Raw genomic sequence first — 18788 nt, 5'->3', positions numbered from 1 at the left:
TCGCACCCTATCTGTCCCCCCCCCCGGGGCCCACTTAAACCTTGCGTGAAAAGTTTGGCAAGGGTACTGACAGGAATATGTCCTAGCATACTCTGTGCTAAGGTTCCATATCACACCTGTCTGCCACTAGTCAAAATCTGACCTTGCATGAAAATGGTGGAAGCAATACTCACAGGGATACGTGACCTAATCTAGCCTAACCTAAAATGGGTCACTGCTTCCTGGAGACCTGTAGCCATCCATGGCTGGCTGGGTCAATACCTAGTATGAGCTACAGTGGCTACCCATTAATGCCTTGCCTACCTTGGTAAATGTTGTCGGTAGAGACACACTTCCAAATGTGCTTGTTTTTTTCCAAACCAACTCTCTTCTGCCCTTAGATGCTGAAGTCTTCACCAGTTATGGAAAGTCGCCATGTTCTCGGAAAGTGTAAAAAACTGTAGACAAGTGTCATATTCTTAGAAGACCAAGCAACTGTCATATGAGGCACAGGGCATAGCCTAGCAGCTACAGAGACGCCAGGCCAGGGGTTAGTTCACACTGATGATTTCAACTTTTCCAAGTGCAACCTAAAACACTGGTGGCCTGTGACGTCACGGCTGACACATTTCTTCATGTTCAAACCTTATTGGCCATGACCCAGCAGGCCGTGTTTACTGTGGACATGACGTAACTGAACATGACCATTGGGAATGTGTATTTATGGTGGGACTTCATTGCAGACACATCCGAACTGACCAGGACTCCAGGAGAGCAATCGTACACGACAGAAAACGTAAATAATAAAGAACATGGGCAATTTCTCGAAGGTTTTACGGTAAGACCCCGACCCGTATGTCGTGAGGTAATCGTTATCAACGATTTTCGTATAGATGAAATAGTCTTACAGTTGTTAAAAATACTTGAGACACACACATATCTATATATTTATGTATCTGTGTCATTTAAGTTGTATGTAGATATTGTTCTAAAAGTAACCAACACAAAATTTTCAATGCAAATATCGATGGGACGAGCAAAGATATCCTTATCAAACCCAGACTTGAAATAAGCCTAATTCTGTAAGCTGGTGCTTACGGAAACGACATGCACAGTAACATTAAACATTATTTTTTTATAGCGAAACTCAAAAATACCAAAAGCTGGATGCCTCTTGCTGCACGGGAAATGAAGCCCATTCATTTCAGATTGAGAGAAAATGCAAACAGAGGCTTTAAACTTGATTGAGCAAGCTCTCGGGCCAAAAGCTCCGAAGCACACTGATTTGGGAAATACACGTAGAGTGCGTCCCCGATTCCGAATGTCTCTCGTTTCATATTGTAACTTTGGTCGAGATCTCGACGCTTAAAAAAGGGACGTTTCTTGTACGAGTGCATTTAAAGAAGTGTATGTTCAGTGAGGTTTCTTTTCTACCTACAAGTGAAAATGGCACCTCGTAAGTATCTACAGATGCCAATTTAATTCTCGATATAAGCAATATAACATTTTCTTGACAGAGAGATAGTATACAATTATGAATCTCTATTCTTTGTCATGCAGAAGGACTGAAAGTAAAATTCACGAATACATAAAAAAATTACCCATCCTTATGTCAATTACAATGATATTTTGAATTGCTGACTTCCGTTACACCCGACAATACTATCTACTGTACACTCATCGCTTACCCACTCATACCATAAGAGATGGTTATTCCAGCCTGCAAGACAATTAACAATTCCTTCAATGGCATTTATTTTCAATTAATCTTCCTCGAACCCTTTGTTTACAGATTATCCTTCCATTCTCCGTTTGCCTTTCTCAGGATCTCCTTCTTCTTCTTCTTCTTCTTCTACCCTTGGGGACGACACCCGCTCCTCAATGAAGGACTCTCTCGTCTCCGGCAGCTGCTGACACAGGATTGCCGACAGGGCTGACGTCACGGCGAACAGCGCAGAAGGCACCCAGGTGATCACCATTCCCTGGGACACAATTTTTCATTTACCAAGAAATTCATCAAAATCAAGCCTCGCGCGAGGCACGGCAATCCTCCCTAACAGTTGCATTTCAAATACAATTTCCAGTTACGAAGAAATCACACAGAAAGGAAGCTCTGACTCACCAAAATGTCGTTGATATACGGGGACATCATGCTCCCAAAGCGACCAACGACGCTGGACTGGCCGACCGCCAGAGAGCGGTGCCGAGTTGGGAAAAGCTCTGCCGTGTACAAGTAACAGATGATGAAGGCGGCTGAGATGGCGATCTTTCCCGTCATCGCGAACGTCATCAGCAAGCCGAAGGGGACTGTAATTAATTACGGATGTTACTGACAAACCGAAAGGCACTGTAATTAATTACGGATGTTACTGACAAACCGAAAGGCACTGTAATTAATTACGGATGTTACTGACAAACCGAAAGGCACTGTAATTAATTACGGATGTTAATGACAAACCGAAAGGCACTGTAATCAATTGCGAATGTTGTTAAGAAACAGAAGGCACTGTTATTAATTACTGACGTCACTGACAAACCCAAAGACACTGTAATTAATTAAGGATGCTATTGGTAAATGGAAAGGAACTGTATTTAATTATGGATGTTATTAGGAACCAGGTAGGCACTGTAATTAATTGCGGATGTCACTGACAAACCAAAAAAGAACTGTAAGCAATTACGGATGTCACTGGCATACTGACAGCAACTGTAATTAATTACGAACGTCATTAGCAAACCTGGAAGACAGAGTAATTGATTACATGTAACTGAAAGCGCTGATTGGTATTACATTCGTTGCAAAACTAAGAGATGATTATTTTCGTAAATCTTTTAGCGGCTAGCTAATGTAATAATGGCCAATGGCCAAGCACTAGGATCTATGAGGTCATTCAGTGCTGAAATGGAAACTGACAGTAAAAAAGGTTTCAAAGTTGTAACAGGAGAAAAAACCTCGCAGCTGCACTATGGATCAATTGTTAGGAAGAGGTGGAAAGTAAGATGAAACAAAGGGAATAAGAACGGAGGTACAGTAAAAGGAATGAAAGGGGTTACAGCTAGGGGCCGAAGGGACGTTGCAAAGAACCTTATGTAATGACTACAGTACACCGCATTAGGCACTGCCCTCTACGGAGGAGAAAGTGGAGCTCACTCTGATTAAATCATTCAGTTTATCTCGCATTGAACTCAGAACGTTTGAGTGAATTTTCAGAAGCAATCATCTTTCCAGGATTCAGACATTACTGAACGTGACTCGAATTATAATCTGGTTCAGTTCCGCCATGTGCCAATTTCAGGAGCATTAGCCGACCTTTAACAGATCTGTCAATAGTTATCGCAAAGATTCACTGCAATTCTATGCAAAGAACCAAATTAATGGTTTGTTACCCTATACCTTCATCCATAGAAGCCACAAGGATAGCCAAGACGCAGATAGCCATGCCGGACGCCCAGAAACAGACGGCTAAGCTGATTCTCCTGCCGGCGTAGACTAACATGACCCACGAAATTAGGTAGCTAGGAATCTCGGCCAAGCTTCCAAGAGCCACGTACAGGTACGGGTCGGTGCTGGAAGGCGGAGAAAGAAGTCGTGACAATTATCAAGTTTTTAATGAAGTGGAAATGTAAAGGACACGTGAAAACGATACACGAATCTTTAGTATTGTAGAATTGAAAAGATATAAAAATAGACCTATTTCATAAAGCATTAAATGAAACATTAAGGTTAAGTCTACCTTAGTTTCACCAGACCACTGAGCTGATTAACAGCTCTCCTAGGACTGGCCCGAAGGATTAGACTTATTCAACGCGGCTAAGAACCAACTGGTTACTGTGGAATGTAAACGGGAAATAAAATTTAGGCCAAACGGCCAAGCACTGGGGACCTAAGAAGGCATTCAGCACTGAAGGGGAAATTGAGAGTGAGAAGGTTTTAAAGGTGTAACAGGAGAAGAGAGAGTGTGAATTGAGGCAGAGTCAAGGGAACGAAAGAGGCTGCAGCTAAGGGGCCGAAGGGACGCTGCAAAGAATATTATTAAGTAATGCCTACAGTGCACCGCATGAGGTGCACTGACGGTACTACCTCCTTCAGGGAAATAAAAACCTGAAAACTGCTTCGGATATTTTATAATGGCAGAAAAGTGGGCGTTGCGTGAAAATTCTTTACGTTATCCTAACGTGAGAAAGTGAATAACACTAAAAATTACTCATTATGTCCCCTCTAATTAGAGGAGAACTGAATGTTACACAGCATATTTTAATACATTATAAAGTGTGGGTAAAGCACAGTAACTGTATCGCATTTTGTAGGAGAAATATATAAAAATCAGTAATATAAAAAGTAAAGATAACGTCAAAAAAAAAATGACTGATAACTTTCTAATCGTTTGGTTTCACCGATTTCAAGTATTAGTAGTAGTAGTAGATGGGCTCTGGTTTCGAAACGGCTCCCCAGCTCGTCCTATTTCCCCTTTGTTGCGTTTGTTTAAGTATCAAAAATTGTCTAATCCTTACCTGAGGTTGTCTGAGTTTAAGGAGATGCCATAGTACACCATAGAGGTGGCGAACCAACAGAAGTAGCTAATTAAAACGTTCGCTCTGTGTTCTCGCCTTATTACCAGGATGAAATATTCCTTGAGATTTCTGACGATTCGTCGAGACATGGCCTCCTCACTTCTGGGGTCCCTCTGGAAAAACAGGATGTATGAACAGATATATAAACATACATGTGCACATGCAGACACACACATTGCTTATATATATATATATATATATATATATATATATATATATATATATATATATATATATATATAAATGCATACTAAGAGAGAGAGAGAGAGAGAGAGAGAGAGAGAGAGAGAGAGAGAGAGAGAGAGAGAGAGAGAGAGAGAGAGAGAGAGAGCTGAAATCAAAAGTTTTTACAAGTGTTATAGTCTTTTTAAAGAATTATATGTCTATGTATATAAATATATATATATATATATATATATATATATATATATATATATATATATATATATATATATATATATACTGTATATATATACATATAAAATACATATATATGAATGCACACTGAGAGAGAGAGAGAGAGAGAGAGAGAGAGAGAGAGAGAGAGAGAGAGAGAGAGAGAGAGAGAGAGCTGGAAATCAAAAGTTTTTACAAGTGTTATAGTCTTTTTAAAGAATTATATGTCTATGTATATAAAATATATATATATATATATATATATATATATATATATATATATATATATATATACTGTATATATATATACATATAAAATACATATATATGAATGCACACTGAGAGAGAGAGAGAGAGAGAGAGAGAGAGAGAGAGAGAGAGAGAGAGAGAGAGAGAGAGAGAGAGAGAGAGAGAACCGAGGTGTGTTTACATCGGTAAAGAAACGAATCGGGGAACAGCTGTTTTGTGATTTAGAGGGGTTTTACTTTACAATAAAGTATGTTAGTTTATACCTTTATATACCCATTTTACATTTATGTACAAAAAAATAATAATGCCATTAATATATTCGTTTCTTTTTTAGCCGGTAAAAAATGATTTTCCTTGGTACTGACAAGGTTAGGTGAGGAAGGGTACGGAGTTGCCCTAGTGGTGTAGTTTTTTACTCACCATTATTCGGATTTCACCATTATCTGACGGACCCTTGGCTTTATTAACCCGGACAATAATTGCAGGATTACTTACATGAATAGCGACTGGCAAGTGAGTTTATTATAGCGCTACTTAAATTTCCTCGCCAAGCAATAGTTATTCTCACAGAAAATGTAAAGTACAGCTATGACTACGATATTTTCTATTTAGTCATCCTATAATCTCTGTGGTCATCCTATAATATGTCTAAAGCATTGAAGCAAAGTCATTTCCAGAGGGGGAAACAGAAATGATGTTTTTTCTTCAGTGCTATACAAGATAAAGAACACTTGAAGCACTTGAAACAAAGACTAGATGCCACTGATTCTATGACACTGGAAGGAACCACTTCAAATTAGACAGTGTCAGTGCCTCTTCAAAATTCCCAGGGTGTCAACTTTTATTCCATAATTTTTACTCCTTTCTGCAATTATTAAAAGAAACAGAGGTACAACCGAAGACTACCACGAGGCCCGCTGCTTCGGCAACTACCAGTTTACGTGCAAGGCAGGTGACGTGTTTAGTACCAGCCCCGATGAAATACAGCGAAAAGCACAAATAAAAGCCGGTAAATATCAAAAGCATCAACAAAAGACATAAACACAAACAAAAGGCAGTAAATATTCTGGTGGGTGCCTAGGAAAGCTGTTAATCAGCTCAGTGGTCTGGTAAAACTAAGGTATACTTAACTTTGACTGGCATGAACCAGGCTGCGGTAGTATTCTTCAGTTTTACCGAAATAGATGAAAATCTTACCGGAGGAGTCATCTTCTTCATGGAAGTGACGACAGCCTTTGAGGGCGGAAAGGCGCGACCGTTTATCCTGGCAACCCTCAAAAATATCTTCTCGGCTTCTTCGTATCGACCTTGAGATATCAACCAGCGTGGTGATTCCACTATGATCCTGTCAATGGAACATTTGGCTTATTCCGGACAAATTTAAAAAAAAGAAATTCTTTTCATTATCATAACTCTACTGTGCATGCATTAACGACCATTCATGTTGATCATTTTAATCAGTTAAGTACACTGGTTTTTTTATGGGGGGGGGATATATAAGATTAGAATAAGCTTCGAATTAAAAACTGGAAATGTAAACTAATTAGATTTAAATTTCAGAATCATCTATAGATTCTAAAAGTTTTCCTTTGTAAATCGACCATCAGCAAAGAACCGCTAGGCCTCTAAATACTGAAAATGGCTCCAGATGCCAAGGATATCAATGGTTTAAGAAGAAAATAAGGCGTCAATAATTCCTTGACACTAAACATTTAATGTGCAACGCATCTCACCAGTAATACGAAACGAGCAGAAGCATAGGGGCTGAGTAAGCCACCTGCATCCACCGCCAGGGTCTGACGAGATAGGCGATGCCGGGCACCACCAGAAATCCGAACGACCACGGAATACCGCCGATGCTTCCTACCACCGATCGCTGTCTGTGAGAACTTATTTCCAACGCTGGAAAGCATTGGAATGGAATACAGAATTAAGGCCGAAAGCCATGCATTAGGACATACGAGGCCATTCAGTGCTGAAAGGGAAATTGAGAGTAAAATTGGTTTTAGAGGTGTAATACGAGGAAAACCTCATAGCCGCACTCTGAAACAGTCGTTAGGAGAGAGGGTGGAAAGTAAGGCGCGGGAAAGACAATACTGAACGTGTTCGTACAAAATTTGCATTTTACTCTACAGATGTTAAGAAAATTCTTGATAATCTCGACGGCTGGGATAGAGAAGATCGTGATGGTGTCTCCCCTTTGTTTAAAAAAAAAAAAGTTTCAAGAGTGTTGTCTTTCAAGATTAGTAGACTACAGATTTTTACGTTGATGTAGTACCTTTGCGGATGAGCTCAAGCTTAGCAATACAGCGCCTTTTCCAAAGAATGGCATACCTACAGACTGCAGTAACTACAGGCCAATTTCTATTCTCCCTGTGCCCTGAAACGGAAATTGACAGTATATGGTTTGAAAGGTGTAATAGGAGAAAAACCTCGCAGTTGTACAGTACTATGAATCAATTGTTAGGAGGGTGGAAGATAAGATGGAAGAAAGAGAATATGAAAGGAGGTACAGTAAAAGGAACGAAAGGGGTTGCAGCTAGGGGCCGAGGGCAAGCTGCAAAGAACCTCAAGTAATGCTTACAGTACACCGCATGAGGTGCACTGACGGCATTAACCCCCTACGGGGAAGTGGTTCGCGGTGGCAGGTTCCTGTTTCCTGATATTACCAGTTATGACTTGGGCCATACACGGATGGTCTCTTGCTTGTCAATTTTTCGTAAGTTGTATTTCAACAGAGATCTTTCACATTTCACAATTGAGCTTTTCAGTCGAGAAACATGCCAAGTGCCATCTTTAAAATATAATAAATTAAATTGAAACATACTTTGACCCAGGATGGCGCTTGGCATGTTTCTAGACTGATAGCCTCAATTGATCTCTGATCCCCTTTACCTGCCGAGAGCAGCCAGATTCTCTGAACAGCAGCACCAATATGCAGTAAATGTGCTGTAGAACTCGCTTCTAGAGGTCCTTTATCCCTCACACAGTTGGACTGTGGACCAGTCTCCCTGAGGATGTTGTGCAGGTTGGAACTACGAAAGTTCAAGCGATGGTGCAATGCATTACTACCCTCGCACTATTCTCCTTCCATTTTAATACGTTTTTAGCTATTTATTAATTTAATCTTTCTTTTTAATAAGCGAGATCTCTTCTTTCTGCGTCCCTTTACCTTCCCTTACCTCTTCCTAATGAATACCATATTCTTTTGGAAACTTCATTTTCAAGTCAATGGCCCCTGTGGTGGGCTTGTCCCATAAGAATAGGGTTCATCTTCTGAATAATAATAATAATAAATAATAATAATAATAATAATAATAATAATAATAATAATAATAATAATAATAATAATAATAATAGCATGAGTCTTAAAATGGAGAAGTAAATCCACAGTTATCTATATTGATTTATCTTTAAATATATGTACAGTCACTCAAAAATGTTTTGCAACATGTTCCAGAAGTTTTCGTTCACCTAACAGTAATTTGTTCTTTTGATATTTACAAGGAAATGTAATTTTCTTATTCGATTTTGTTATTAATCATACGGTTAACAATATAAAAAAATGGTGAGTGAAAAATTCATATTATGAAAATGACGAAACATTTTGAAAAATTTCACTTCAGACGATTGGGCAAAAGAGCCAAAGAAGAAACTATATTTCGAATCCAGATAAAAGCTTGTTGACTAATAAAATAATATTGAATAATCATCAATGAAATTATATATTAATAAAGAAAGAAAGAATTCAACCATTATCGTTGTCAAAAACAAAAAACAAAAATCTCATAACGTCGTATGTTATCGTGTGACTCCACATTCGGGCAGGAAAGTTTAAACTGTCTCGTCACTTGCACCGATAAGATGGGCAACAGGCAGCCGCACCACAATCATTAGCTTGCATAAGATTAATGTTTCAATACAATCGGCAGCTTAGCGTAAATAAACAACCATGTATAAAGGGATACAACAACAGAGAGAACGAGGAAACATGATGAATTCATTGTAAAAGGTGGAGGACGACCCCATTGTTAAGGATCATCATCGGATGATCACTGAAGGAGCTCCGTCTAACTCCCCCCTGACAACCGATGTTGCTATAGAGAACATTACGCTCTCCCTTCAAGTTGCTGCTCAAACCACCCGTAACAGGCTACATGAGACCAAGATATTATTTCATCATACTCCCAAGAAACACTTCATATCAGCGAAACACAAAGAATAGAGGCTAGGGTTTGCGTTATAATATAACCCAGTGGCCGATGATTTCCGAGTCATCTTTGCGATGAGGAGGAGACAACATGATGAGCATGGTAGTCTTCTTCACTGCTGGCGTTGAGCATTAACTAAATGAATGTTTAGCTAATTTTAATTCTTTAGAAACTTAGACAATAAGAAATACAAAAATAGGCGTTATATATTCAGTTAACCTCATAAGAGGCATAAAAATGATAGGCCTAAGTACCAATGAAAGAAATGAGAAATTACACATGATAACGGCATTATATATATATATATATATATATATATATATATATATATATATATATATATATATATATATATATATATATATATATGTATGTATGTATGTGTGTGTGTGCGATTATAGTCTATGTATTACAAAAATAACGTGAAATCTGTTAGTCTAGTTCAGTATATTTTATATGTTTCACTAGTTCACAATATACATAGCATTAGTCATTCAAAAATCTAATTAATAATAATGTGAAGCAAACCTTTACAAAAATTTGTTGATGTTAATAAGACTAATAGTTCAACATAACTGTAGGCCTATGTCTACAAAGTTCACACATATGAAGGAGATAAAACAACGATGATGGAGATGAAAATATTAAAACATAAGAACAGCAATGACCCTGAAGAGTAACATCCTTTAATTAAGTAAAATATGACAACAGTAAGCAGTATCAGAAAAATGTTTCAGGGAAACTGCAGGTAAACTGACCACTAGTGTTCAGTTGTTTCATGCGCTTACGACTGAGTTGCCTAGCACCAGATGTCGATGTTGTCCGAAAAAAGTATGTTGCAAAACTTTTTGAGTGATTGTACATATACATAACTGTGGATTTGCTTCTCCATAATAATAATAATAATAATAATCCCAACCCTCCTGTTCATACAATCACTGAATATTATCAATAACTCAAAATTATACCTGTGATATTTGTAGTATTGCCAACATTATTAAAGTTACTATTATATGCTAGGCACAGATTGGAAGACGGTGAATCTAAACATGAAGATTAACTGTAGACTATTGTTGTTACACAGGAAAATATATAAATAAATACAAACTGTGTTCAATGACTGCTCATCCACTGAATTAACTGAACTGAAGATGATCCATCCCAACCCTCCTTTTTCTTTTTCGCGTAGAAAGTAGGTAAGAACATCCCTAATATTTCAACTGTTATTTCATCCATAACTATGATCTAATAGTTCTCACTTAGCCTTTTCCCAGGCCTAAGGTCCATCTCCTCTATAGGCCTAGGATAAACTCACTCGCAGTCGGGACTTACTGTACACGAAGCATCCTGTGTAATAGCCGACGCCGAAGAAAGCAACTGCAATTTTGAGGAGAACGTAAAAGGAATAGATAGGAGAAACAGCTGCCCCCACGGCACACACAAAACTCAGGGCTGAGCAGACAAGTATGACGGGTCTACGGCCATACCTGCAGTGACGCAAGATAAACATACGTGTAGAAAGTAGCTAAGAACATCCCTAATATTTCAACTGGTTATTTCATTCATAATTACGATTTAATAGTTCTCACTTAGCCATGAAGTATGGAAATATCAGATCTCCGAGGAGGACCCCAAACTGGGTTGCAGACTGAGTCGTTGAGTAGAGAGCTTTGTTCTCGCACACCAGATCCCACTGACGGATGATGAAGAGGAAGAACGTGAACAGTTGAATAACTCGAAATGGATGATTATTCAGTAACGAGTCTTTAATTATAATGTTATAACTCTTCCAGAGATTTAGAGGTTCGTTATAATGTTGTACGCGACTGAAGGTTAAATAAGTTTGATGCACTGTGAATAGAAAGTTCTAATCTGGACTGACCTCGTTTTTCAACTTTTCATTTGCATACTTTAAACATTCACAAAGCACAAAGAGTTGTAACATGCATTATTATTCGTCGTCCCTCATTCTCCGTGCTTGGCATACACATCGACTTCATAAACATAAGAACAAATGAGCATACTCATAAACTTGTGTATCAAATAAATGTATTTCAAGTAATCTTTATAATATATGAAGGTGACCTATACGGCTGATTTTAGGGGACGCTGTAATCAACACCTGTCAACTCATGACATTTAGACGACGTGAAAGCTTCTAACTATAAACTGTAGGATTAAGCAGTGTAAAATAAAACACGTTTGTCGAAATAACTAACCAAGGGAAGGAAATAATACTTTCATTAGTACGACTGCTATTAACGATGTCCTTAGTACAACTACTAATAACGATGTCCTTAGTACTATTACTAATAATAGTGTCCTTCGTACTACTACTAATAATGATGTCTTAGCACGACTACTCATAATGATGTCCTTAGTATTAATACTTATAATGATATCCTTAGTATGACTACTAATAATGATGTCCTTAGTACTAACACTAATAATGATGTCCTTAGTACCATCACACAGAATGATGTCATGAAAGGTACCGGTAAAAGCTGAATAACGTTGCTCACAGTGTCATTCATTTAAGCCACTTTACCTCGGCGACGAGCGTCAGGCTGTAATGGCTGACGTTGAAATCTCGAGACTGACAGTAAATGGGGCTTCCATCCCCGATGGAGATCGAATCCCGGTTTTCCACGGCGGCTTATAACCGAGTTCGACAGCTTTCGTGTAGTTGTAGTTGTAGAATTTGCAGTTTTTCTCGTCTGTGTCGTTGCTGTGAAAAGAAAAAGTCAATTATGAAGGAAGCCAGGGAAGAAAGGCATGGAAATGGGACATCATCCAAACAGGTTAATGGATCAGGGAAAACGGAGGTAAGGAGAGTAATCGAAAGATTTATCAAGGGAAATCGTTTTTTATTCAGCCCTATTAAAAGAGCAGGTTAACGTAGAGTCACTCCAAGCATAAAAGCAATGTTTCCAGTTGTATGCAAGAGTAGGTCTCTGGTTGTGGAGGCAATGGCCAAGAAAGAACTTTTACTGACCTTGACAGAGGAATGGCGAGAGCTCTGATCTGTTGCTGTGTCCAGTTGGCCTCTGTCAGTAGCGCAACGTGGCACCAGTGCTCAGGTGTTTTGCCTAGGAACTGGTAGGTGACTGTCTGAAGTGGCAGTAGGAAAAGAGCTGAGGGAAAAGTGAAAGATTCTGTCAGGAGAATAATGGCATTTCCTCTTTCTTTCTTTCATTAAGTCTTCATCTGAAAACGTTTATGGAGAGAGTCAACAGACTATGAATCCAAGAGGACTCCAATGGAAAATTAGCTTCTATAAACTAAAGAAATTATGCAACAACTGAGAGAATATTTGTATGTTTTGATTAATGCAAATGTAAGGCACTTTCTAAAGAACCGAACGAGAGAAATTCGATGCAAGGGATATATTTACCCATACAGCCAAATGCTAATGATGTTATGTTCCACCGTCCATAGGGGTTAACTATTTCTAGCAAGTCTTCGAGCTCAGAGACCCCAGCTATTCCACCTTGTTCATCCAACTGGAACGTTTCTGATGTTCCATGTTTCCCTTGGTACGCCAGATCTGTGGGAGCTACTTTTACGTCACTCTTCCTTTGGTCAACATTCTTTGAGCGAGTCTCGTCTTCCATATTCGATGCTCTGAAAGTGGTAAAAAATAACGACTTCATGATATTTTTCTAGTACCATCAATAGATGTAGGTACTTGAGTATCCCGATGTGGACAATAAAGTGCCTACAAATGTCTAGGCGTGTTCACTTCAACACAATTGGTTTGGACATGTTGGTTGTGGAAAAAGAATTTTGCAAAATGGAAAATATGACAGGGACAAAGGCTATTTTGAGTTGTTTTTCTGTAAATGCACATGACTACTGTTGTACTAGTCAATTTTGCACCATTTGCTCAAAATGCAGGATTGTGCAAATCCTCTGATCACTTCCAAAGCTTCCATTGTTATTTAAAAAAAATTATATTACAACAAAATCTTTCCTACAGGTGCACGGGCTACGCTGAAAACAACAGAAAATTGCATTGCTTCTGATATTACGGTACATTTTTTCGTTAACACCGTTAACTTTCACACCGATAAAGGAACTCTCATTGTCGATTTAGCCCAAGGAGATCACAACATAAAAAGTACAATTTTTCCGTTAATTCCGAGATACCATCACTCGGTATTTTTCAAACATATTACTCGGTATTTATCTAACAGATGGGTCTAGCGTCCGCTGACTCTCCGATACAACTGGGTGAATAAAAAGTACCGTTATTGCACTGGTGCGGGGTTGCCATGCAGGCCAACCCAAATTATTGTACGGTGCTTGCCAGATTATGGTTTCTGACTCGAATTATGGTACGTGTATATTAGAGTTGTGGTACACGTTATGGTACACTGAATGCTAGTTTATTTCTGTAAACAGGTTAATATTAAGTATAGTATTACATATAACATAAACAGGTTTTCTCTTTCTCTCTCTCTCAATGAAATTAGCCTACTATTTATAAGATGATAATTACAAATTCCTTATAAGAATATATTTCCATGTTTTGATGTACAAACATACTGTATACCTGACTGTAATGTAGTGAACTGAGTAGACAAGAAAAAATGCGCCGAAGTTTCTTCGGCGCAATCGAGTTTTCTGTACAGCAGCTAAAGCGTATCATCAAGACCACCTAAAACATCTATTTTTCGGTGGTTTCGGTATAATGCTGTATGAGTTGCGGCCCATGAAACTTTAGCCACAGCCCGGTGGTGGCTTGTCCTATATCGTTGCCAGAACCACGATTATGGCTACATTAACCTTTAATAAAAACTATTGAGGCTAGAGGGCTGCAATTTGGCACGTCTGATGATTGGAGGTTGGATGATCAACATACCAATTTGCAGCCCACTAGCCTCAGTTGTTTTTAAGATCTGAGGGCGGACAGAAAAAAGTGCGGACGGACAGACAAAGCCGGCACAACAATTTCCGTTTACAGAAAACTAATAAAATGGGGATAAAAAAAAGTATAAATTTAGTTTATATCTTTACTCACCATTAAAGATACTTACAGTCCATACATGCATTATAAAGTGTTAGGCCTATTCATCAAATGAAAATTGTACACCACATTCGAGCTCTGAATCCGAGAGATCTGCACTATTTCCTTTGTACAAATTAGCACATGTCATTCTGTTAGTCACATACTCGGTTGGTTCAAATTCAGGACAACCGTTCTGTTGCTCCTTGAGGCATTGTGACGCGACGAGCGCATCATTTACAATTCTTGTCACCGAATTGTTCCGGATTTTTGTTTTCACAACGTTAACTTTATTAAATGCTCGCTCACAATCGGCGTTGGAGTGAGGCAATCACAGCATCAAGGGAAAATTGGGATAGGTGTACAAACTCCATTTCCTCATTCGATGCTTCCCTGGTCGACAATGTATCTCAGAAGGCATCGAATTACTGGACAATGATAATCAGCATCTGATATTGTCTTATATTCGGTGTGTTATTCTCTGTTATGGTGATGAAAACCATTTGTCTCAGAGATATGCATAAACTGACCTATTTCATTCTGCCCTATTGTTATTTGAAATTTTTTTAATTAAAAGCAACTGAGAACAGACAGAGAGAGAGAGAGAGAGAGAGAGAGAGAGAGAGAGAGAGAGAGAGAGAGAGAGAGAGAGAGAAATTTACCGACTCTTATGTATCCTTCTGTCCAACAGGGTAATCTATAAAAATGTCCCCAAATTCCAATGATGTACGGGCTACTCGCACACTGGTTTGGATCATTTCATACATGACTTTTTCAGCTATTGTTTATTTTGTTCTTATTTCGTTATGTATCTTATGATGCCTTCCTACCATACCCTTCATTTTCATAGAAATGCTACAACAGCCTTATATTTACCTATCACAGTAATATAATTCGTTTTCCCTTTTGTAAATATATTTTCAATATAATTCATGAGAGCAGTTTGATAGTTGTGAGTAAGGCTGAGACAGCCCTATGATTGGTCTGCGTGTGCCATCGGCTATATGCCCACAAATTTTAATCTTATTCTCTGTGGTATAAGTGGTGTTACATTTGCTATGGCCATCGACGCACGTGCACGTGTGTATATGCTTATACATGTGCATTTCACCATATGCATATACATTATATATCATGAGGTTGGAACTTCTGTATTTATTAAAAGCTACTCTATTTCCAACAGATACGGATAGAAAACTATTTACAATATGAAATTAACGTGTAGGCCTATGCTGTCACTGCCATAAAATATAAGAAATTGACGTGTAGGCCTATGACCTCTCATTGCCTCAAAATATAAGAAATTGACATGTAGGCCTATGCCCTGTCGTTGATTCAAAGGCCTATGCCCTGTCGTTGATTCAAAATATAAGAGTCTGATATGTAGGCCTAATCTCACAATGATATTGACATTTGACATGCAGGATAGCTTACGTAGACCAACACCAATTTTTTAAAAAAGCAAGATGTTTGTGTATTTAGGGTGCACATAAAAAAAAAAGATGCACAGCCAAAATGATTCAAGATCCTTATAATGATATACAACTTAACATATCTTTTATTAGAGATATCAATTGCATACTTCACAACTCCAGGAACTCAAAGAGGGGAAACAGTGCTAGCTGTGAATTCGCAAACTTGTCGACGTGTATGACATTGCAAATAAAAATTTTTTTTAATACTACTTGGCAACATTGCATCGAGTCTGAGACTTTGGACGATACAAAAGGAATCATGTCGCCTCATATTTGAGGACAGCTGTACCAAGACCACCGGGAAACAAGGCCTGTTGGATATGACGTCATGACATGATGGTCCCAAGCCGGCGATTCTTTCTCTCTCGCGCTTCCTTCCCAGACATCACTTGTATACGAGATATTTTTGATGTTTTATTTCTAAACTGGACCATAAAACTTATATGGCATAATAAAGTAGCGTGCCATGGATACATTTTGTGTATTTTACTGGAAGAACTTATTAAAAGTAAATAGACTCAAAAATAAGTTCACTGCAACAGGTATTTGACTTTTGTCTCTGAATGACGTTAGGACAACTTTCTACTGCAATATAAAGTCTGCATCCATCACACTGGAACCAACACTACGTCACATCAGGAGCACAAACAAACACACAGTTAGGTTTGTCCAATAAGGCAACATAAGTTAGGCCTAAGCAAGTGTAGCCTACACCCAGGTATAGCCTAAGAAAGCTGTAGCCTGAAAAATGGATTTAGGTAGAAGTTGTGAGCAACAAGTAAGGTGTAATATAAAGAAAGACTGGTTTAGCCTAGACTGAATTTTAGTTGGAATTCATATAAACCAGACTTAACAGAATCTAATATAGGCTAGCCTATGTCAAAGAACTCCCAGTGTACCCATGTCAAAGAACTCCCAGTGTAGCCTATTTCAAGGAACTCCCAGTTCAGAACTTAGAAAGAGCTTTGGAAATGGCAAATCACCAGTCAAATGTCATGGTAGGCAAGACTAATTATGGTAGTAGTAGCCAGGTAAGTCAAGTAGCACACAAAAAGAGTGACCAACATGCAAAGAAAAGGCTAACACAACAAACGAGTAAACCTAACAAGGGCAAACCTGCTGCAAGTGCAGCGAAACCCCTGGAGAAATTTAGCAAAGCATGCTATAGCTGTGGTAAAGAGGATCACTATAGCAATGATTGGGAAAAGTGACTTAGTGACAGAACCTTCAGGCGAGGTACTCAAGAGTTACAACAGCACAGACATGGGAGTTATAGGTTCATCACAAGTGCAAGTACAGTATTAGTGATCAGGAAATAGGCAAGTTACCATTGACTGTAGTTAAATGTAAGGGACAAACCTTATTAGGCGTAGATTGAAGGTGTGTAAAATTAGACTAGCCGGTAATTTTTCGGAAGGCTCCGGCCAGGAGACTCCAGCCAGCCATTCTTGCATGGAAAACCATTTTGGGTTATTCATGCAAAAATGATTAGGAAATGATGGGTCACTGAAAGAACCTAAAAATACCAACCTAGCCTAAACCTAGGGTGGTTGACTGGTTACAAATTTGCCATATTAGATAATAAATTTTTTCTCCATTATCAAGCATTTGCGCAGGTTATGTACTGAGAAGAAATTTTTTGTTTTGATGTGTTTTACACAAGAAAAATATAATTTATAATGTGGGAGGTGACTGAAGCCTTCCGAAAAATAACCAACTGGCCTAGTATTCAAAGGGTTACAGGTACAAAACAGGAGACAACGGAAGGAATTTCCATAACTAAACTAATCTAACCTAACAATGAGCTCACTGCATTACTGTTTCGACGCTCGTGTATATACAAGCCATACAAATATTAAAAGACCATCTTAGAGCATCTTTCCTCCTCCACAGGCAAGAGTTGACTACATAATAATGTAATTGCATACTGTACGCCACAATGCCCTACCGTTGTGTGGTTCCCAACTGCAAGGGGAACTAAAGTGTTTTTTTATTCCCCAAGGACGACCACCTTTCTTCAAAATAGCTTCGCGCGATCGAGAGGTTTAATTGCACTTCAACAATACAGCAGAGCGAGTATCATATATCATGTTGGTTTACACCCTACATATCTTTTTGTGGTCAAAATGTTGGGGAAGTTTACTGGATTTCGAGGGAGGAGAGAGAGAACTTCGTCATAATCTGCTCCTTTAATTTTGATCAATATAACCACTGTAACTGTAACACTTGCCTCTGGGCACTAGTTGAAATTTTGCAAATCTGTTATCGGTTTTGCAGTCTGCAATTTGTACCCGAGGACATCACGTGGGAAACTTCGTATTTTGATGGAAACACATAGACGACGTTAAGGCAAAGCCGAAAGTGCCGCAGCTTCGCGAGGGGGTTATTCCAAACCAGTTGCCTGATTGTCCTTCGTACTTATCTGCTTCATGCCATCGAAGAAAGCCGCCTGATTTGAAGAGAGACCAGAGAGGAGTCAGAAATGCAGTCTGCATTAGATGATCAGCAGCAATCTGCCGCAGAACTTTTGGAAAGGCTTCAGTTTCTTGACAGACAATATGGGTCAGTAGTACAACGAGATGAATGTCTCTTCATGCGTCGTGTTGTACAATCCCCTTGTCCTAGAATAATAGTGTCATTAATGATTGAGGCTCACTGCGAGTCCATGCGTTTGTTCATGACGTTGAAGTACGTCACTTAGGAGATTTCAGGATTCCTGCAGAGGTTCATGATACGAATATAATTGAGCAGGTATTGAATGACTTGCAGAGAGCTGACATTGCTGAATGTATATCTAAAACCCGCAATAGCATTGCTGTTATAACATTAGCGATTTCATTTTTGGCAATAATTTCAGATGATCAGTCATTCAAACACTTACCTGTGCTGAAATTCGTA

General features: G+C 38.7%; 1 protein-coding gene across 1 annotated transcript; it reads right to left on the bottom strand.

Annotated features, from left to right (window-relative positions):
* Positions 1-1436: 1436 nt before the first annotated feature.
* On the bottom strand, positions 1437-13021 carry LOC136853959 (organic cation/carnitine transporter 2-like). The gene is made up of 10 exons (XM_067129856.1): positions 12802-13021; positions 11956-12062; positions 10997-11100; positions 10740-10894; positions 6930-7098; positions 6394-6541; positions 4492-4664; positions 3374-3546; positions 2102-2286; positions 1437-1961 (listed from the first exon to the last, which is right to left on the bottom strand). The coding sequence occupies exons 1-10, from the start codon at positions 13019-13021 to the stop codon at positions 1773-1775; spliced, it is 1623 nt and encodes a 540-aa protein (XP_066985957.1). The 3' UTR covers positions 1437-1772.
* Between the last annotated feature and the right edge of the window lie 5767 nt (positions 13022-18788).

The sequence above is a fragment of the Macrobrachium rosenbergii genome, chromosome 28 (assembly GCF_040412425.1).
Source record: "Macrobrachium rosenbergii isolate ZJJX-2024 chromosome 28, ASM4041242v1, whole genome shotgun sequence".
Taxonomy (NCBI): Eukaryota; Metazoa; Arthropoda; class Malacostraca; order Decapoda; family Palaemonidae; genus Macrobrachium; species Macrobrachium rosenbergii.
The sequence above is the reverse complement of the archived record's forward strand: the minus strand, read 5'-3'. Positions and strand labels throughout refer to the sequence as shown.

Coding starts and splice junctions, on each gene's coding strand:
- LOC136853959 (XM_067129856.1), bottom strand. CDS start 13,021: ATGGAAGACGAGACTCGCTCAAAGAATGTTGACCAAAGGAAGAGTGAC. Junction 12,063..12,801: donor ATTAGCATTTGGCTGTATGG/GTAAATATATCC, acceptor CTCGGTTATAAG/CCGCCGTGGAAAACCGGGAT. Junction 4,665..6,393: donor TGAAGAAGATGACTCCTCCG/GTAAGATTTTCA, acceptor CTGTTTTTCCAG/AGGGACCCCAGAAGTGAGGA.